Source organism: Rhinoraja longicauda, chromosome 31 (assembly GCF_053455715.1).
Source record: "Rhinoraja longicauda isolate Sanriku21f chromosome 31, sRhiLon1.1, whole genome shotgun sequence".
Taxonomy (NCBI): domain Eukaryota; kingdom Metazoa; phylum Chordata; class Chondrichthyes; order Rajiformes; family Arhynchobatidae; genus Rhinoraja; species Rhinoraja longicauda.
Genome location: NC_135983.1, coordinates 16,991,564 through 17,009,593, shown reverse-complemented (window position 1 = coordinate 17,009,593; position 18,030 = coordinate 16,991,564). Strand labels below are relative to the sequence as shown.

The 18,030-nt window shown below is 46.1% G+C and overlaps 1 protein-coding gene across 8 annotated transcripts in view; it reads right to left on the bottom strand.

Annotated features, from left to right (window-relative positions):
• The window catches only part of LOC144608396 (dynamin-1), a 170,992-nt gene extending 154,232 nt beyond the window's left edge, over positions 1–16,760 (bottom strand). For all 8 annotated transcript variants that reach the window (XM_078426115.1, XM_078426117.1, XM_078426112.1 and 5 more), the window contains exon 1: positions 16,382–16,760. In XM_078426115.1, the coding sequence (XP_078282241.1) occupies positions 16,382–16,542 (161 nt within the window). In that variant the 5' untranslated portion in view covers positions 16,543–16,760. The remainder of the gene's footprint in view (positions 1–16,381) is intronic.
• Positions 16,761–18,030: the final 1,270 nt, after the last annotated feature.

Genomic DNA, 18,030 nt, shown 5'->3' with positions numbered 1-18,030 from the left:
CTCCTCCACACAGCACCAGTGTACCACTGCTATGTGCAGATTCAAAGAAGGCAGTGGAGGCCAATTCTCTGAATGCATTCAAGAGAGAGTTAGATAGAGCGCTTAAGGATAGCAGAGTCAGGGGGTATGGGGAGAAGGCAGGAACGGGGTACTGATTGAGAATGATCCGCCATGATCACATTGAATGGCGGTGCTGGCTCAAAGGGGGGCCGAATGGCCTCCTCCTGACCTACTGTCTCAAGCGACAACTTGGTGCTATTGCCTTCGTGTTTCAGATCAGTCACTCCATCACCACAGCCACACCTCAGTAAATACATTGGCTTCAATCATGAGATTTAGAATTTAGGTCATACCCCAGAACTGGAGTAAAGTCCATGTTAAGCCTCCAAGGCAATGCTGCCACATCAGCGGAGCCAACCTCCAGATGGGATGAACAACCTGCCTTCTCAGAAGCAAGTGATATGTTTCAGAGAACCATTGTGACGAATGGCGTGTGCATTCCCCTGGTGTCCTGACCCACACTTATCCCTTAACCATCGCTCAGAGCAGTTCATTTGCTGGCTATCACATCAAGAGCCATCAGCCACCACTCTCACCAACGTACATTAGATCACTGTCATCATCAGTCTCTGTCACTTTACCCACAGCTCGACCATATCCCTCAAAGGTAGTGGCATTCCTCATTTTGTTCTCTTGATTTAATTCCTCCAAATTTGGCAGACGTGCATTTAGCAGTGGGCGGCACTGTGGCGCAGCGGTAGAGTTGCAGCTTTACAGCGCCAGAGACCCGGGTTTGATCCTGACTACAGGTGTTGTCTGTACAGAGTTTGTACGTTCTCCCCGTGACCCGAGTGAGTTTTCGCTGAGATCTTCCGTTTCCCCCCACACTCCAAAGACGTACAGGTTTGCAGGTTAATTGGCTTGGTATAAATGTAAATTGTCCCAAGTGTGTGTAGGATAGTGTTAATGTGCGGGGATGGCTGGTCAGCGTGGACTTGGTGGGCAGAAGGGTCAGTTTCTGCATTGTATCTCTAAACTAAACTAAACAGCTGAAGAACAACTTTGGCTCGGTGAGTGATCTATATCCACTGTCCAAGGTCCTCACCATTGGAAAACCCAGTCCAACTCATTCCAAGCCGAACACTCTAGACAAGGCAACGGGTCCAGACATTATCTATGTGAAGACCCAGCTGCTCATCTGGCTATGGAGTCATAGAGCTGTTCAGCACAGAAACGGGTTGTTTGGCACCACACGTTCATGCCGAACACGTTGGCATATTGGGCTGGTCCTAGTTGCCTGCGTTTGGCCGATATTCCTCTAAACCCTTCTTCCCTGTGTATATCTGTCCAAATGATTTTGTAAAGCCTCGTTGTTCCCACCTACCCTTGGCATTTAATGGCACCATCACACTGTTCCCCACCATCAAAAACACAGGGGTCACCATCAACTGGACCAGCCAGATAATACTGTGGCTAGCTCAGTAAAGCTCAGAGCTGGCTTCCCCACAGAAAGTGACTCACTTCCTGACCAAACCTTTTCCAACAACTGGTGCACACACAGCAGTGTGGAAAAATGCCTTTAACCGGAAGCTCAACTCTGCTTGAGGGCAGCATAGTGGCACAGCTGGCACAGTGGCACAGCTGGCACAGCTGGCACAGCTGCTGCCTCAGCACCAGACACCAGGTTCGGTCTTGACTTCAGGTGCTATCTGTGTGGAGTTTGCATATTCTCCCGAAACGACTGTGTGGGTTACCTGCCACGTTCCAAAGGTGTGCACGTTTTGGGGGATTAATTAGCCTCTAAATTGCCCTTCGTGTGTGGAGAGTGGATGAGAAAGCGGGGGAACATTGAACTAGCGTGAACGTTTGATGATTGGAGTGAATTCTCAGGACCAAAGGGCCCATTTCCATTGCAGCTTCTTTCTTTCAAAAGCAGCCATCCAAACGGCAGTCAATGGCAGGACTCCGACCCGAAACGTCACCCATTCCTTCTCTCCAGAGATGCTGCCCATCCCGCTGAGTTACTCCAGCTTTTTGTGTCTATCTCAGGAGCAAGGTGATGGCGGTTCAAGGCAGCCGCCACTGCCACATTCTCACGAGCTACGAGGGACAGGCAATAAATATTAACCATGCTAATGGAGCAGAAAGTTAATGGGAAAAAACCCAAACTTGTTCTTTAAACTCTCCGCATCCCTGCCCTGCTTTAAATACACAATCGCATCCTCCCCACTTCCCTCCAGTATCTCAGATTGTATTTAAGTATTGAGTGTGCCATGGTGTTGTGACCAAGATACATTGTACCAGACACTGTTGCTGGGTTGGGAACTGCCATCTCAAATGAAAGACATTCTAATCCCAGCCCTTCCCCCATGACACTGCATGCTAGCAACAATACAGGAGGACTCACAGATAGATACTCAATTATTTGACCAAAAATATCCAAACATGGCTCCGATTCAAATCTGATGTCAGTCTCGTGGCCATCTGGTACATTTTGTGTTAAAAGAAAACTGTTCTAGTTGCTTGCCTTTGTCAGAATTTCCTACATTGCAGGAAATCATAAACTTCGGAATATGGCTGTGAAGAATTTTTAGCCCTCCTGAGCAAAATTGCTAAAGGCAAAATAAACTCAAATCCTCTTTGTAAACCCCACTCTGTTGATTACCTCTGCGCAATGTTGATTTGGGTTCGCTCGAGCCCTAGGTAGTTTTCTGATGATTTCTGTCAACTGAAATCATCCTTTTTTTGTCTATGGCCAAGAGTTAATGTGGACGGTGGCAGATAGAACAGCTACCAAGTCACAGGGCAGCAAAGGTTTTGTGCTGCTGGCCCTGGCTGGCTGTAGGCTCGTTACTCAAACAACATGCAGGTAAGGGGGGGGGGGGGGGTTGGAGAAGAGAAAAAGAGAGACACACACATGGGGAGATACACATACAGACACCAAGGCAAGAGACATCACAGCACAGCAGAAACAGAACCACATCAAAGCAATCAAAAGCTCAGCATACTCACATTTAATTTTGGACAAGAAATCCAGTGGATTCAAATATTGAAAATAAGTGATTGAAGATCATCAACAAAAGAGTCAGGGTGTAAAGTGAAGAGAGCTTTGCTGAGGCAGTGAAGTGAACGCAATGGGTAGGCAGAGGCTTTAACTTTCAATAAGGAAATAGGACAAATGCATAACAGAAAAGGCAAACACATGAAATGAACTGGATTTTGGACAGACGTGGGGACAGGAAGGGTTTAGAGGGCTATGGCCAAATGGGGTGAGCCCCAAATGCCAATTTGGTCATCGTGGACAATGTGTCCCAAAAGGCCCATTTCCATGTTGTGCAGCTTTTAATGGGGCAGACTACCTTTCAGAAAGTGGTCAGAGGCCAATTCAGCTGAATTGCCTCCTTCTGTGCTGTTTAGATCAATGAAAGGGCCTGGGGATATGTTTGTACATGACAACTAGGATGCCCATGGCCAGGTAACTGCTGAGCAATAAACCAGGTAGTCAGGCTCTTTGGACCATATCTGTGTCAGAATACTTATATACTTCACATTCAAATAAATTCTCCTTCCCAAAGCCGATCGTCCATCCATAATGCTTCAATGACCTGGTCTGAAACCAAAAGGTATCTGGGCAGAAAATGGATTGTCCACAGAGACTGCAGATGCCGGAATCGCAAGAAAAATCTCTCTGGAGCATAGGAGGCCGAGGGGTGACATTGAGTGTTCAAGACAGTGGGGCATAGATAAAGTGAACATTGTGCCTGGAGCACAGGAATGAGATAGAGAGCTTCGAGACATGGTATCAAGACAACAACCTCTCCCTCAATGTCAACAAGACCAAGGAGCAGGTGATAGACTCCAGGAAGCAGGGTGGAGTACATGCCCCAGTCAGCAATGGTCAAGAGCGTCAAATCCTGAGGTGCAAATATCACCAACAATTTGTTCTGGACCAACCACATTGGAGCTATGGCCAAGAAAGCACAATGCTCACGTCCTCTCCCATCAGGCAGAAAATACAAAAGCTGGAGAGTAGGTACCACCAGACTCAGGAACTGCTTAGACCACTGATCGGTCCTCCCATGACCAGGGTAAGGTCCTGATCTGCCAGCCTACCTTGTTGCAGATCTTGCACTTTTTATTCAATCTGCACTTTCTCTGTAACTAACGCTGTAACGCTATATTCTGCACGCTGGTATTGTTCTCTCTTGCACTGCTTGCAAATGCTTGATTGTACTTGTGTACACTATGATTTCGTTAGCACGTAAACAAAAGCTCTTGGTACACGTGACAACAATAAACCAATGCCAACATTACCTGCACTCCCAAGACAGAGTGCCGTTCAATGCAGAAAACAAAACAGCCAAGAATTTCCCAGAAGGCCAGTGACAAGTTGTAATTAGCTCAACTGCATGGCTTCATGCCGGGCGACAGGTGGACTCTACACCGTGACAGCTGGTCTCGTCGTATAACCTTGCTGAATAAGCCAAAACCAAGTGAAATTGGAATATGCACAGAAGGGGGTCTAATATTGGGGTCCAGATGACAAGGGCATTGAACATCCCACTCACTGTTAAATGCAGCTTTACCAAGGTTACAGCCAAAGATTAATCCTTGCATACGCGCGCACACACACACACACACACATACTACCAAGACCATCGTGGAGGATTGAATAGTACAGGTAGTTTTCTGGCTCACCTTTAGACATACAGAATAGAAACAGGCCCTTCTGCCCACCGAGTCCATGCCAACCAGTGATCACCCGTACACTAGTTCTACCCTACACATTAGGGACAATTTGCAGAAGCCAATTAACCTACAAAACTGCATCTCTTTGGAGTGTGGGAGGAAACCAGAGCACCCGGAGAGAACCCACGCAGTCACGGGGGGAAAGTGCAAACTCCACACAGAGCCAGGATTGAACCTGGGTCTCTGGCACTATGAGGTAGCAACTCTATCACAGTGCCACCCCTGGCCATCCAAAATATAGTGTCAGTAAACAAAATGACTATCAAAGAAAGACCTTGTATTTACACTGTGCACAGCACCCAAAGACATCCCAAAGTATCTTGGTCAATAGAAATTCTAAAAATCTTGCCACCATTGTACTCACGGAACAACGACAATGGAAGATCTCATGTCTTCAAGACCTATGCAGCTAATTATTCAATGGACTGCATTTCTGTACATGCAAATGTAATAAACCAATACCATACCAATATTACCTACACTGAAATACTCCCAAGACAGTGTCATTCAATACAGAAAACAAAACAGCCAAGAATGTCCCAGAAGCCAAGAGTAGACCATTTCACCTTCTCTCCTTTCTTTCCACCCACATCCCTCCCTCCAGCTTTATATTTCACTTCTCCTTATCTACCACCCTTTTGTCCCATTTTCACCTTTAACCTTTGTCAGTTAGCCCACCCATCTGCCTTATAAACCTCCCCCTCGCCTGTATTCACACATCACTCGCCAGGCTTTGTCACACCCCACCTCTTTTTCCCAAGCTTCCTTTCCCCCTACTCCATCAGTTTGAAGAATGGTCCCATCCCACTGTGTCACCGGTCCATTCCCTCCACTGATGCTGCCTGACCCACTGATGTTCCTCCAGCACTGTGTTGAGTACAAGCCAAGGGATGACTGTTGACAGCGTGATCAGTGTCGCGGTGCTAATTGTTTAGGTGCCGGAGTTGTCACTGGTGCCAGAGCGGCCGTTGTTATATTCCCGGCTAGCTAAAATTTCCCGTTGTTTATTTTGGCTTTTTCTTTTAACACAGAGGTACCGGAGCGGTGCACCGGTGAGAACCGGCAGCACTGCCCTGAGCTAGTGGACAACCCTCCAGCCAATCACAATCATCACAGCAGGCATGGCCAGCATAGACAAGCTGGGCCAAAGGGCCTCTTTCCAGAGCTGTACGTCTCTGTGGCAGAGGGAATCTTACAAGAACACCTCAAAGGAGGGTGAAACCCCAGCAATGCCTCACACTCCAGAAACAAACAGCTTTGAATGAATCAACAGCTGTGTGTCAGACAGTGATATAAGAAGATAACTGCAGATGCTGGTACAAATCGAAGGTATTTATTCACAAAATGCTGGAGTAACTCAGCAGGTCAGGCAGCATCTCGGGAGAGAAGGAACGGGTGACGTTTCGGGTCGAGACCCTTCTTTAGACTGAAGAAGGGTCTCGACCCAAAACGTCACCCATTCCTTCTCTCCCGAGATGCTGCCTGACCTGCTGAGTTACTCCAGCATTTTGTGAATAAATGTCAGACAGTGACGCTGTCTCACAGACTGGAAGCAATCCTTGTCCCCATCATGAAAGCGTCTTTACTGACTTGACCAAGACATGCCGCGCCTCACAGAACCACGGTGATCTTAAGACAACTGGGGCTCAGTGGTGTCACCAACGCATCTCTCAGCCCCTTCATGGAGGCAGCTCTTGGGAATGCAGCAAATCTGACGACACTCCACTTCACAAATCAACTCAGCGGCACTTATCATCTGCACTTGACATTTCCTTCCCCCAATTAAAATATTTTATCTCAACTAAAAAAAAAATCAGGCATTTCCTTTCTCCTCTCCACCCTCCCTCATTTCAATTAAAATCAATCTATCGCACTTTCTATTTGCTTTTTAAAAAAAATACATTATGGAGCAAAATGGACACATTTTGTATGGCAGTGCAAACATTTCAACCTCAATGGAACAAATTTGCGCCAAAATTATATATTTTCCATAAGTAGAGGAGACAATTTTTTAATTAAAATGTCACATGAAATTAGCTTTTATAAATTTTAACAGTGAAAATAAAATTCACAGGAACTAGTGTCCTCAATTCCACCAACACCATTTTTGTTCACAGCTCAGACAGTCGTGAATGACGCAGTTGCTGCAACAGTCCTTTTGCACGTCTCAATCAGTTCACTAATCATTTAACTGATGTGAATGGCTTGGCAAAACCTACACCGACCGACAACCATGGAGAACAGAACTGAACCATCAGAACACAAAGAACTGCAGATGCGCAGATCGTAAGCAAAACAAAGCGCTGAAGGAACTCGCTGGATTAAGAGTCAAGTGCGTTTAATTGTCATATTTACCGGCCGCAGAACGATTAATTTCTTATGCTTTAGCAGCAGAACAGGCCTGCCGACAGACTGTAAGCGGGGAGGGAATGGGCGGACAATATGCCCAAAACTGCAACATAAACATGCCAGTTTTCTCCCTTTCCCAGTTCTGATGTGGTTGGTGTTCCGGACTGGAGCAGTTGACTCTGATGTCCCTGCAGGTCGAGATCTACAAGAGTGTCGAATGGTGTCATCCACGGCCAAAGGAATTCTTACTCCACACATTGGCTCTCAGCCCTGTCATTCCTACTTCTCCCCCATTCCCATCTAGCAAAAGAAAAGAAGCACTGAAAGCGCACACCACCAGACTCGGGAACAGCTTTTCCTGCTCTCAGGTTTCTGATCAGCTAGGGGACTGTCCGATTCACCTCTACCACATTGCAAACATTGAGTTTGGTCTAGAGAACAGACGTGGCACAATGCCAAGAACTATATTCTGCACACCATCTTCCTCTTTGCTCTACCTGCATTTGACCAGATTGTATTTATGTCTGGTAAAATCAGATCTGACTGGATAGCATGCAAAACAAAGCTTTTAATTGTCCCTTGGTACACCTGACAATAATAAACCTACACCGAGGTGGGACAATGTGGAGCACTTTGCATTAAGGGCTTCACTGCATCAGAAGCAAACGGCAGTCAATGGCAGGACTCCACCATCTCCCCAACTCCCCAACACCTGTCCTGTCAGTACCCACTTGTCACAGGTGCTGCAGGATCTACCTGGATCTCATTAGCCACCAGAACCTTCGGGTCTCGGTGCAAACAAGTCTCCTTTGATCCCAAACTACGGCCACGGAATGAAAACTGTGCCAGTGAAGCCACAGGGTGGACAAAGTGTTCAAATCCCACCAAGGTAATTGAAGTACTACTTAAAGCAAGATCTAGAATTGCTAGATTTGAGTAGGAAGGAACTGCAGATGCTGGTATATACCGGAGATAGGCACAAAATGCTGGAGTAACTCAGCGAGACAGGCAGCATCTCTGGAGAGAAGGAATGGGTGACTTTTCGGGTCTCCGTCACCCATTCCTTCTCTCCAGAGATGATGCCTGTTCCCGCTGAGTTACTCCAGCATTTTGTGTCTATTTTCGTATTGCTAGGTTTGAATCTGGCTTGTTTTGAAGGAAAATGCCTTCAGCCTCTGTTATATGCACGCCTGACATCACTTGCTCAACGAAAATATGAAAAGGTCAAAATAAAAATAAAATTGCTCTTGATTAATAATTTATACATATCAAACTACAGTGAGGAGCCACATCACAAAGCAAGAGGAGAAAAAAACAAATCACATATTTGAGCCATTAAGTACATTCAAGGTCAAGACAGATTTTTGGACTGCGGGGAAATTAAAGGTGATGGGAGTCAGGCAGCAATGTGAAGTGGAGACCAAGAGTTACCTGGAGTGGAAACCAAGAGTTACCAACCAGCCTCTCGCTGAATGACTGAGGGGTCTCAAGCAGACATAACTCCCCAGTGTACGAGACCATGCAACATTATGTAGCTCTGTCCATCTCATGGAGACGTGTGGTGGCTCAGTCACAGAGAATAGTCAAGTCATTCAGCAGGGAAACAGGCCCTTCGGCCCAACTCGTCCATGCCGACCACGACGCCACATTAGTGTTCATAACCCCAAATCTGTAAAGCTTTGACTGGTTTCAAATAAGATCCATATAAATAAAAACTGTGTCGGCTAACATGGGCATACCGTACCCAAGAGAATGGCCAATGGGTCCAATTCAAAGAGCCGGGAAAGTCAGGGAATGCAAAGTAATAATGAAGGGCAGATATTCCTGGCCGTACAGTGTAGCGGCTCCATCGCCAGACAGCGATACACCAGTTGCATGGCTCGGCATGTTGTGGGCACCACTCTGCGTTCCTGCACCATCCTCTCCTCCAGTACAATAAGCCGGCAGCAGGCAATGCAACACCAGTCTCACGTGCGTTTTGCTTCCACCGATGATTCATAATTTCTGATTTTATTAAAATTCACATTTTCTATTATTGATATTGAAAAGAATCTGGCCTTGAACCAAAATGTGAATTAATAGAATCATAGTCATACAACACAGAAAGAGGTCCTTCAGGCCAAGATGCAGAAACAAAGAAATGCAGATGCTGGTTTATACGAAAGATAGACACAAAGTGCTGGAGACTCAGCCGGCCGAGCAGCATCTCTGGCGCAAAAAGGATGAGTGACGTTTTGGGTCGGAACCCTGAAATGTCTGATGAAGGGTCCCAACGCAAATCGTCACCCTTCCTTTTTCTCCAGAGATGCTGCCTGACCCGCTGAGTTACTCCAGCACTTTCAGTCTATCCTTCAGCCCAACATGGCCATGCCAACCAAGATGACACATCTAAGCTGGACCCACTTGATGGTATTTGACTCATTAGTTTAGCTCAGAGATACGGTGTGGAAACAAGCCCTTCAGCCCACCAAGTCCTCACTGACCATCGATCAACCGTTCACACTAGTTCCACGCATCCCACTTGTGCATCCACTCCCTGCACTCTAGGAGCGACTTTAGCGGTCAATTAAGCTAGAAATGCATGTCTTTGGTATGTGGAAGGAAATCAGAGCACCATAGGAAACCTATGCAGTCACAGGGAGTACATCAAACTCCACACAGACAGCACCTATGGTTAGGATTGACCCAGGCCTCTGGCAATGAGATGGCAGCTCTATGTGCCACATGTTATTAAGTGATTATAGGAGGACTATCGCACTGTTGGGATAGGTCTTTGTGAATGACGCTGAGTGCAGGCTGAATTTTTTCCCCTTATATTTCAACGATAAATTGGACAGGAGAGGGGAGGAGACAAATAAAGAACCCCAGTGTGAACCAACAGCCCAGAGTGTATTCAATGACTAACTTCATGGCTCCTCATTTTGTTTGTGATAAAGGTTAGGTTTCGTGTAGTTTAATAATAATCAGGGGATCTTGGAATGCAAAATAGAGTCAGAGAGCTGCGCTGCACAGAAACAGGCCCTTCTTGCCTGTGCCAACCAACTTGCAGTAGTGGGCTAGTCCCATTTGCCTGCATTTGGCCCAAATCCCTCTAAACCCTTCCTATCCACATCTCTGTCCAAATGTCTTTTAGAAGTCGCAACTGTATCCACTCCTGTAGCTTCCTCTAATATCATGGAGCGATCATTCTCTGAACTTATCACCTTGCACCGTCTGGCTAGGCGACACACATGGTTATGCAAAAATTAATGCCACCTCGGTGCAAACTACACAATGGATTTATGACCATAATTACACAGTTGGAGTCTACTTGCTCCAATTAAACCAAGTCTCAAGAGATCTCCACTGCAACTTGGTTACAGATCTGCAAACAAATTTCAAAGGCATAAACGGCCCACACACCTCAAATGGCTCACCATTGTCCTTCCAGCGTCGAAAGAGACCAATCAGCCCCTCAAATCTATGGCAGCTGACAGGTCAACCCCATTCACGAGTCAAATCAAGAGTGTTTAATTGTTATATCGTCCGGCGATGGGGCAACACAATTGTTACTTACTGTAGCTTTACTGGCCTGTAACCACAATCACAGCCAGATTAATATATAACGCTCAATATTACAATAAATTAATAACCATAATACAAGGTGACCAATTCAGTGCAAGTTTAATTTTTCCCGGAGCAGATTCTCCCCACATCCCACAACTCATCCACACACTAGTGGCAATATGCAGGTTCCAATTAACCTACAAACACACTTCATTGGAAATATGGAATGCACAAGAAATCTGAACCACCCAGGAGAAACATGCAAAGTCACAGGGAGAATGTGCAAGTCTCACACGTACAACATTGGAGGCAAATATTGAACTCCAGTTAGACACAAAATGCTGGAGTAACACAGCGGGACAGGCAGCAGGATCTCTGGAGAAAAAGGATGAGTGAGTTTCGGATCTCGACCCGAAACATCACCCATTCCTTCTCTCCAGAGATGCTGCTGCCTGTCCCGCTGAGTTACTCCAGCATTTTGTGTCTGTCCGCGGGGTAAACCAGCATCTCCTTCCGACACATATTGAAGTCAAGTTGCTGGAACAGTGAGGCAGCAGCTCCTCTAGCTGTGACACCAGCAAGCTGAATCTCCAGCTGATCTCCTTCCTCATTGTTTGAGGATACTTTGCTACAGGTCTCAGCTTCCAATGCTGCTCGGCAGCTCGTTTTGAATTCAAGGATAGAGCCTTCAGCCTCTGTCACGAGAAGTAACGCAGATACACATCAGACATCACTACTTGTTCAATCAAAACATGAAAAGGTCAAAGCAGAAACAAAATGGCACATTAAAAAGTGATGGATATACATCAAATGACACTGAGGGGCCACACTGCATGTCAAGCAGTTGTGCACCATGGTGGTTAATGATGAAACCATCGTCTTAGCTCCGACGGAATTAGTAACATTTACTGCATTTTGTCCCACCTCTTGCCCACCCTCCACCCATCAGGAACTCAAGATCTTGAATTACCTCTTGAGAATTCTCTGCCCATCTCCAGCAATCTTTAATTACTTGGGCTACTGCCATATTTGACTCTGATTTTGGTCTGCCAAAATAGGGATAGGAGCAGAATTAGGCCATTCGGCCCATCAAGACTGCTTCGCCATTCAATCATGGCTGATCCATCTCTCCCTCCTAACCCCATTCTCCTGCCTTCGCCCCATAACCCTTGAACACAAGAACACAAGAAAATAGGAGCAGGAGTAGGCCAACCGGCCATTCAATACGATCATGGCTGATCCTACCCCAACCCCCTTGACACCCATACTTGTCAACATACTAAAGAACTTGTCTTCTGAAAGATTTCTAGAGACTTTTTCTTAAATAGAAGATATACTGTAAATGGAATTTATAGACAATAGACAATAGGTGCAGGAGGAGGCCATTTGGCCCTTCGAGCCAGCACCGCCATTCAATGTGATCATGGCTGATCATTCTCAATCAGTACCCCGTTCCTGCCTTCTCCCCATACCCCCTGACTCCGCTATCCTTAAGAGCTCTATCTAGCTCTCTCTTGAATGCATTCAGAGAATTGGCCTCCACTGCCTTCTGAGGCAGAGAATTCCACAGATTCACAACTCTCTGACTGAAAAGGTTTTTCCTCATCTCAGTTCTAAATGGCCTACCCCTTAATATTAAACTGTGGCCCCTGGTTCTGGACTCCCCCAACATTGGGAACATGATTCCTGCCTCTAACATGTCCAACCCCTTAATAAACGTATACGTTTCGATAAGATCCCCTCTCATCCTTCTAAATTCCAGTGTATACAAGCCTTTGTTAATTTCTCATGTTGGCAAATTTACACGTCTTTCATCTCCCACTGCCCACCCACTGAATTCTTTCTTCCGTACGATTCCCTCAGCTGTACGTGTTTCATACAGGATACAGCCATGGTATGTTTCCTTTATGATCTTGTTTGCACACAGCAATGTACCACAAACAAATCCCAGTGTCTGTGCTGAAGTGAATTGAAAGACACAGCATAGGAACAGGCCCTTTGACCCATGCCACCAGCGATCACCCCTCACATTAGTTTTATGTTACCTCACTTTCTCATCCATTCCTAACACACTCGGGGCAATTTACAAAAGCCACTAACCTGCACGTCTTTGACATGTGGGAGCAAACTTCACATTGAACAAGATTGCACAGCTTGATCTATCTCACAGGGAGCCGCTGACTCTGTCACTGATCAATATGAAGTATTAATCAAATCAATCAATATGGGCTTGGAGCAGGAGCATGGTGCTGAGGTAAACCTCAGACAATATCATATTGAATCAGGGAAGCCACACTGAGGGACCCAATCCCACTTAAAACAAAATTACATCTAAAAAAAAGGTCACGGGCGAGATCTCTTCCCCAGCCGATTCCTCCTGGTCCAAAGACCAGAACCAGTTTGCGTTACTGACAGCTGCCTTCACACCATACTAACACGAGGGCAGAGTTTAGAACAGCGTGTATTAGAATACAATTCCACTGTTGATTGCGTACTGTTGGGACTATTGCAGACATGGCCAGTGGTCCGAACGGAGTCTAATATATTCATGTCAAACAAAAGCCTTCTTGTCCAAACCCAATTCATAATAAATTGCAAGTAAAAGTGGAGAATTATTTAACTACAACAGAAAATGTTGCCTTAGCAATGTTTATTGCAGGCAACATGGATGAAAGAAAATCTGTTCTTTAATATCAGAAAAAACCACGTGAAACAGGAATCCACACAGTCATGCAGCATGGAAACAAGCCCTTCTGCCCAACTTGTCAAAGCTGACCAAAATGCCCCGATTTGCCTGTGTTTTGCCCAAACAAAAACATTTTGCTTTAAAATGGTTTATTATGCCTGCCTGAACTACTTCCTCTGGCAGCTCATTAATATAAACCTACCACTCTGAGTGTAAAGGATGCCCCTCATGTTCACCTCTCACAAAATTAAAATTATGTCTCCTAGTTCTCGATTGGAAAAAGTCTGCATTCACCCCATTTCCCCTCATGATTTTATACGTGTCTAAAAGATCATTCCTCAGCCTCCTGTGCTCCAAGGGAAAAATGTCCTAAATGCAACATCTTCCTAAAACTGCTCTGCACTCTTTCCAGCTTAATAACGTCTTTCCAATAGCAAGGTGCCCAAAACTGAATATAATACTCCAAATGCAGCCTCACCACATACAACTGCAATATGATGTCCCAGTTCTTAATACTCAATTCCCTGACTGATGAAGCCCAGCAAGTCAAGGAGCTTCCTTCACCACCATGTCTACTTGTGCTGCCAGATACGAGAACACCTGTTCATTCCAGGCAAAGACAGGATCTACATTTATTTAGAACTTTTCAGAAACAGCAGTCAACTCAAACCTGCCATTGAAGTACTTTTCAAGAGTAGTCACTGGTGGGTCCAGGAGCCACAGCAGCCGAACTCCCACAAACGGCAATGACGGTTCAGATCATCTGTTTGCAGTAATTTACACAATAAATAAACCACCCAGGCCACCAGCAAGAGGGTCTTCCTGCTCCAGCTCATGGTGCCAGGGGATTAGTTATTGCCCGTGGAGCCTAACTTTGTCCTCTCAAGTGAAAGGCTTCACCTACACCACTGCAGAACAACAACACCTTGCATTTCACTTAGCAGCTTTCAACCCAACGGTGTGAACATTGAATTCTCCAACTTCAAATAATACCTCTTTTTCCCCTTCCCTCCCCCACCCTCGCACACACATTCCTCCCACCACCCCAGTCACACGGTTCTTTTTTCCTTCCTCTGTATGATCTTCTCCATCCCCCATGCCCCTTGTTTATCCCCCTCTTTCCCCACCCTCTTTCCTCCTTCAGACTTTACATTTCACTCCTTATCTTTCCTTACCCAACATCATTTGCTCCTTTTCATCTGTAGTCTTTGTCACTTACTCCATCCATCTGCCTGGATAGCATGCAACACAAGCATTTCACTGCCCTCGGTACACGTGACAATAAACCAAACTGAACTGCCCCCCCCCACCCCCCCTCACCCCCCTCACCCTTATCCACCTATCACTTGCCAGGCTATCTCCTGACCTCGCCTCTTTGCCACCTTTCTCCTTCCTACTCCAGTCTGAAGACGGGTCCCAACCCAAAACGCCATCCGTCCACTTTCCTCCACAGATACTGCCTGACCCATGGAGTTCCTCCAGCACTTTGTGTTTTGTTGAAGATTCCAGCATCTGTGTCTCCCTCAGTATTTTCACTAGAGCACAAGTCACATTGTTGAGCTCCAATCTCTGGGGCAGAGCAATGTTATATTGCAGCACGGGGTCAGGAGTTCTGACCTTCCTCCATCCATGGTTGGGTGTCGAGCAACCACAAAGGACGACGGCAATAATGGAACCCATGTTCTATGGATTGTGTCTTTGGTTGCACTGCCAACTTCGTTTCTGCACTATTATGGATACCTGGTATTTTTCTATCACTAATTTATTATATCATTAATTATTTATTTGCCTGTATTTTATTGCATTAACAGGCTCGTTAGGCTCCAGCAAGTGAGAATTGTATTGTCTCGTTGTCAGTATGTAGGGTGATTAAACAATCTGGAATCAAATCCATTTAACGTGCTGGGGGGGGGGACCCCAAAAAGGAGTAACATTGACCTTTGAGGTCAGCTTCGCAAATAAGTTGTTAAAGTCATTTGGTAGAGGAATGTGCAAGGTTTGGAGGGAGATGGGTAAATGGGACTAGCTGAGACGGGCATCTTGGTTGGCACAGATGCGTGAGGCTGTTTCTACCACTCCAAACGCTCTTCTTTTCATATCGAGGTCAAATCAGCAGCATTTGATAACTCTCAATGTGAAACGGTGCGATTTCATAACACCCAGCCTCTCTGCTGTGCTCCATGGTGCCGCTGTGACAGGTTGTGGGTTTTAATTCTAAACGCGAATGTGTTTGCAGTCTCGCCGGTGGCAGGCGATGCTCGGGGTCGTGATGTGGTGGGCAATGGGAGGCCGGAGAGGCAAGAGGAACCCTACAAATAAACCCCGCCAGTGATGGATGGCGAGTCAGGAGATCACTGTCAACCCACCCTTGCCTCCAAAAGGAAAATCAATTTCACCCTCCGGCCAGCTGAGATTTCACTGCACACAGGTGCCCTGAGATGACAACAATAAAGAGGCGAACGCTGCAAAGATGAGGAATGTCTCCCTTCTAAAGGTCACACATGCATCCTCCGCACAATAACACAGGCGCTGGTGGAGGCGCCGGCCAATGCAGACAAACTGGGAGATTGGTGCATTGACAGATCCGCAGTTATCTACACGGCACCGCGGCAATTCAAGCACCGACCCTGGATATAAAACCGCCCCATCTCAACCAGCTGCACAGAATGCAACCCTTTGGGCAGAAATCAGCTGGCGGCATCAATGCATTTGGCTACTCCTGGCATCCTGCTGAGGTCGTGATGGAGGAATTTAACATGTGTATATATATATATATATATATATATATACAGCTCTCGGTGCAGAACTTGATTTAAAATAATCTTTAAATATTTTGCTGTGTTAAATCCTGTTGAATTTGTACAAAACGGGCGTGAAGAAAGAGGGGTTTTGGTTTCCTCGGTTGCTCATATAAAATGGGCAGAGTTGCAACGATGGAACAGAACCATTGGGTTTTTTCCCCTCTGCTGTTTCCGCTATTTAAGGAAACTATAGGTTGTTTTTTTTTGTTAAACCCGGCCAATAATTGCAAAATGCATGCAATAGACTTACTTCCCAACGAAATTTTCCAGGACTGAGCTTTTTCCGGCGCTTTGCCCACCGACCACCCCTATCTGGGGCAGGTCCAGGTTGGCATTCTGTCCGATCTGAGCGAAGGCATCTTGCATCCGATTGATCAGAGGGATCAGCTCCTCCATCCCACGGTTTCCCATCTTTAATCGCTCTCCAACCCGGGCGACCTTCCCAGCCAATCGATTATAATCGATGCAATACAAACAGATATTGCCACCAAAGACTTTGCACACACAAAAATGAAGGCAGGTCTACATTGGGTGCGGGGGGGCAGAGTGAATCCGGAGCCGCTCTGCTCTGCTCTGCTCTGCTCTGCTCTGCACCGCTCTGCCCGCTCCGGCTCCCTGAATCCTGCTCCGGTTTACACAGGGCGATTTAAAGCCAAATGCAACTCCGCTACCGCGCTGTGCTCGCCGGGAGCTGTAGTCCTACCCGCCGTGCGTCACGTTGTAGGCGGCCGGGGGTGCACTACAGCCCCCAGTACGCACCGCGCGCAACCCCGACACTGTCAGCTGTCGAAGTAGCCATCCACTTTACCACCGCCCGCTGTTTGCTTTCGGATCTGCTTTTGCTCCAGCGAGTGCTCAAGATATACCATCTGCCTGCTAATTCTCTTTGCGTTTGAGCTTTCTCAAAGGATGCAAATAATAATGTTGGGGTTTTTTTTTAATTTAAAAACAAGGCTTCATTTAATAACAGGTCAATTTCCATCAGCACTGGTGCATTGGAGCAGGAGTTGCAATGCAAACTGGAAGTTGTAGTCACTCATTTACTGATTCATTCCGCAAATCGCAGTGGCTGCTAATTAGGGCAATCATTGCGGGTTAAAATAAGCGGAGCAGTGATGATCTTTTTGATGGAGTGGGGGGGAGGAATGCATGATCACCAATGATGTCCGTGTGATGAACTGACACAGTAAACAAGGATAGCGGAACATCTTTTCGCTATTACATCAGCACAGCACTCGCAGCAAGGGATTAATCATCTGTTCAGCTATTGGTATTTTCCCCTGTCTGCGGGGTTTTGCTTTTAAAGCAAACAACATAAGATTTGTGATTGATTGTGACACTGTATTGCACGTTATGTATTCCATTATCACCGGGCCAGAGTGATAGAGTGATAAAATTTCCAATCTCACACACCACCTTTACCAGTTGAAGGAATTATTATATGTGATTACATGGCCCGAGAACACATATCTATTTATTTGCAATTGGTGGCAATTTTAGTGCAGATTTATACATTTTAATCTGTCATTCCCCCCCCAAAAAAAATGTTATCGCACAGAGAGTGGCAGCCAGTGTAATAGAGATAACGATGATAAAGTGCCAAGCTAGAGGTCACAAATACATACTGCATTTAATCACCACTGTACAATCTCGTCAGATCCACTGTAATGAATGAAGCCAGCAGACGGTCTGAAAGTCTAATTGAAGGGCAAGAAGAATGGCAAGAACCGTGGACTTGCATTACGGGGGTTTAGGCACCCCAGCCTTCAACAGTCAGGGAATTGAGTCTTTTAATTAGGATGTATAAGAAAATAACTGCAGATGCTGGTACAAATCGAAGGTATTTATTCACAAAATGCTGGAGTAACTCAGCAGGTCAGGCAGCATCTCAGGAGAGAA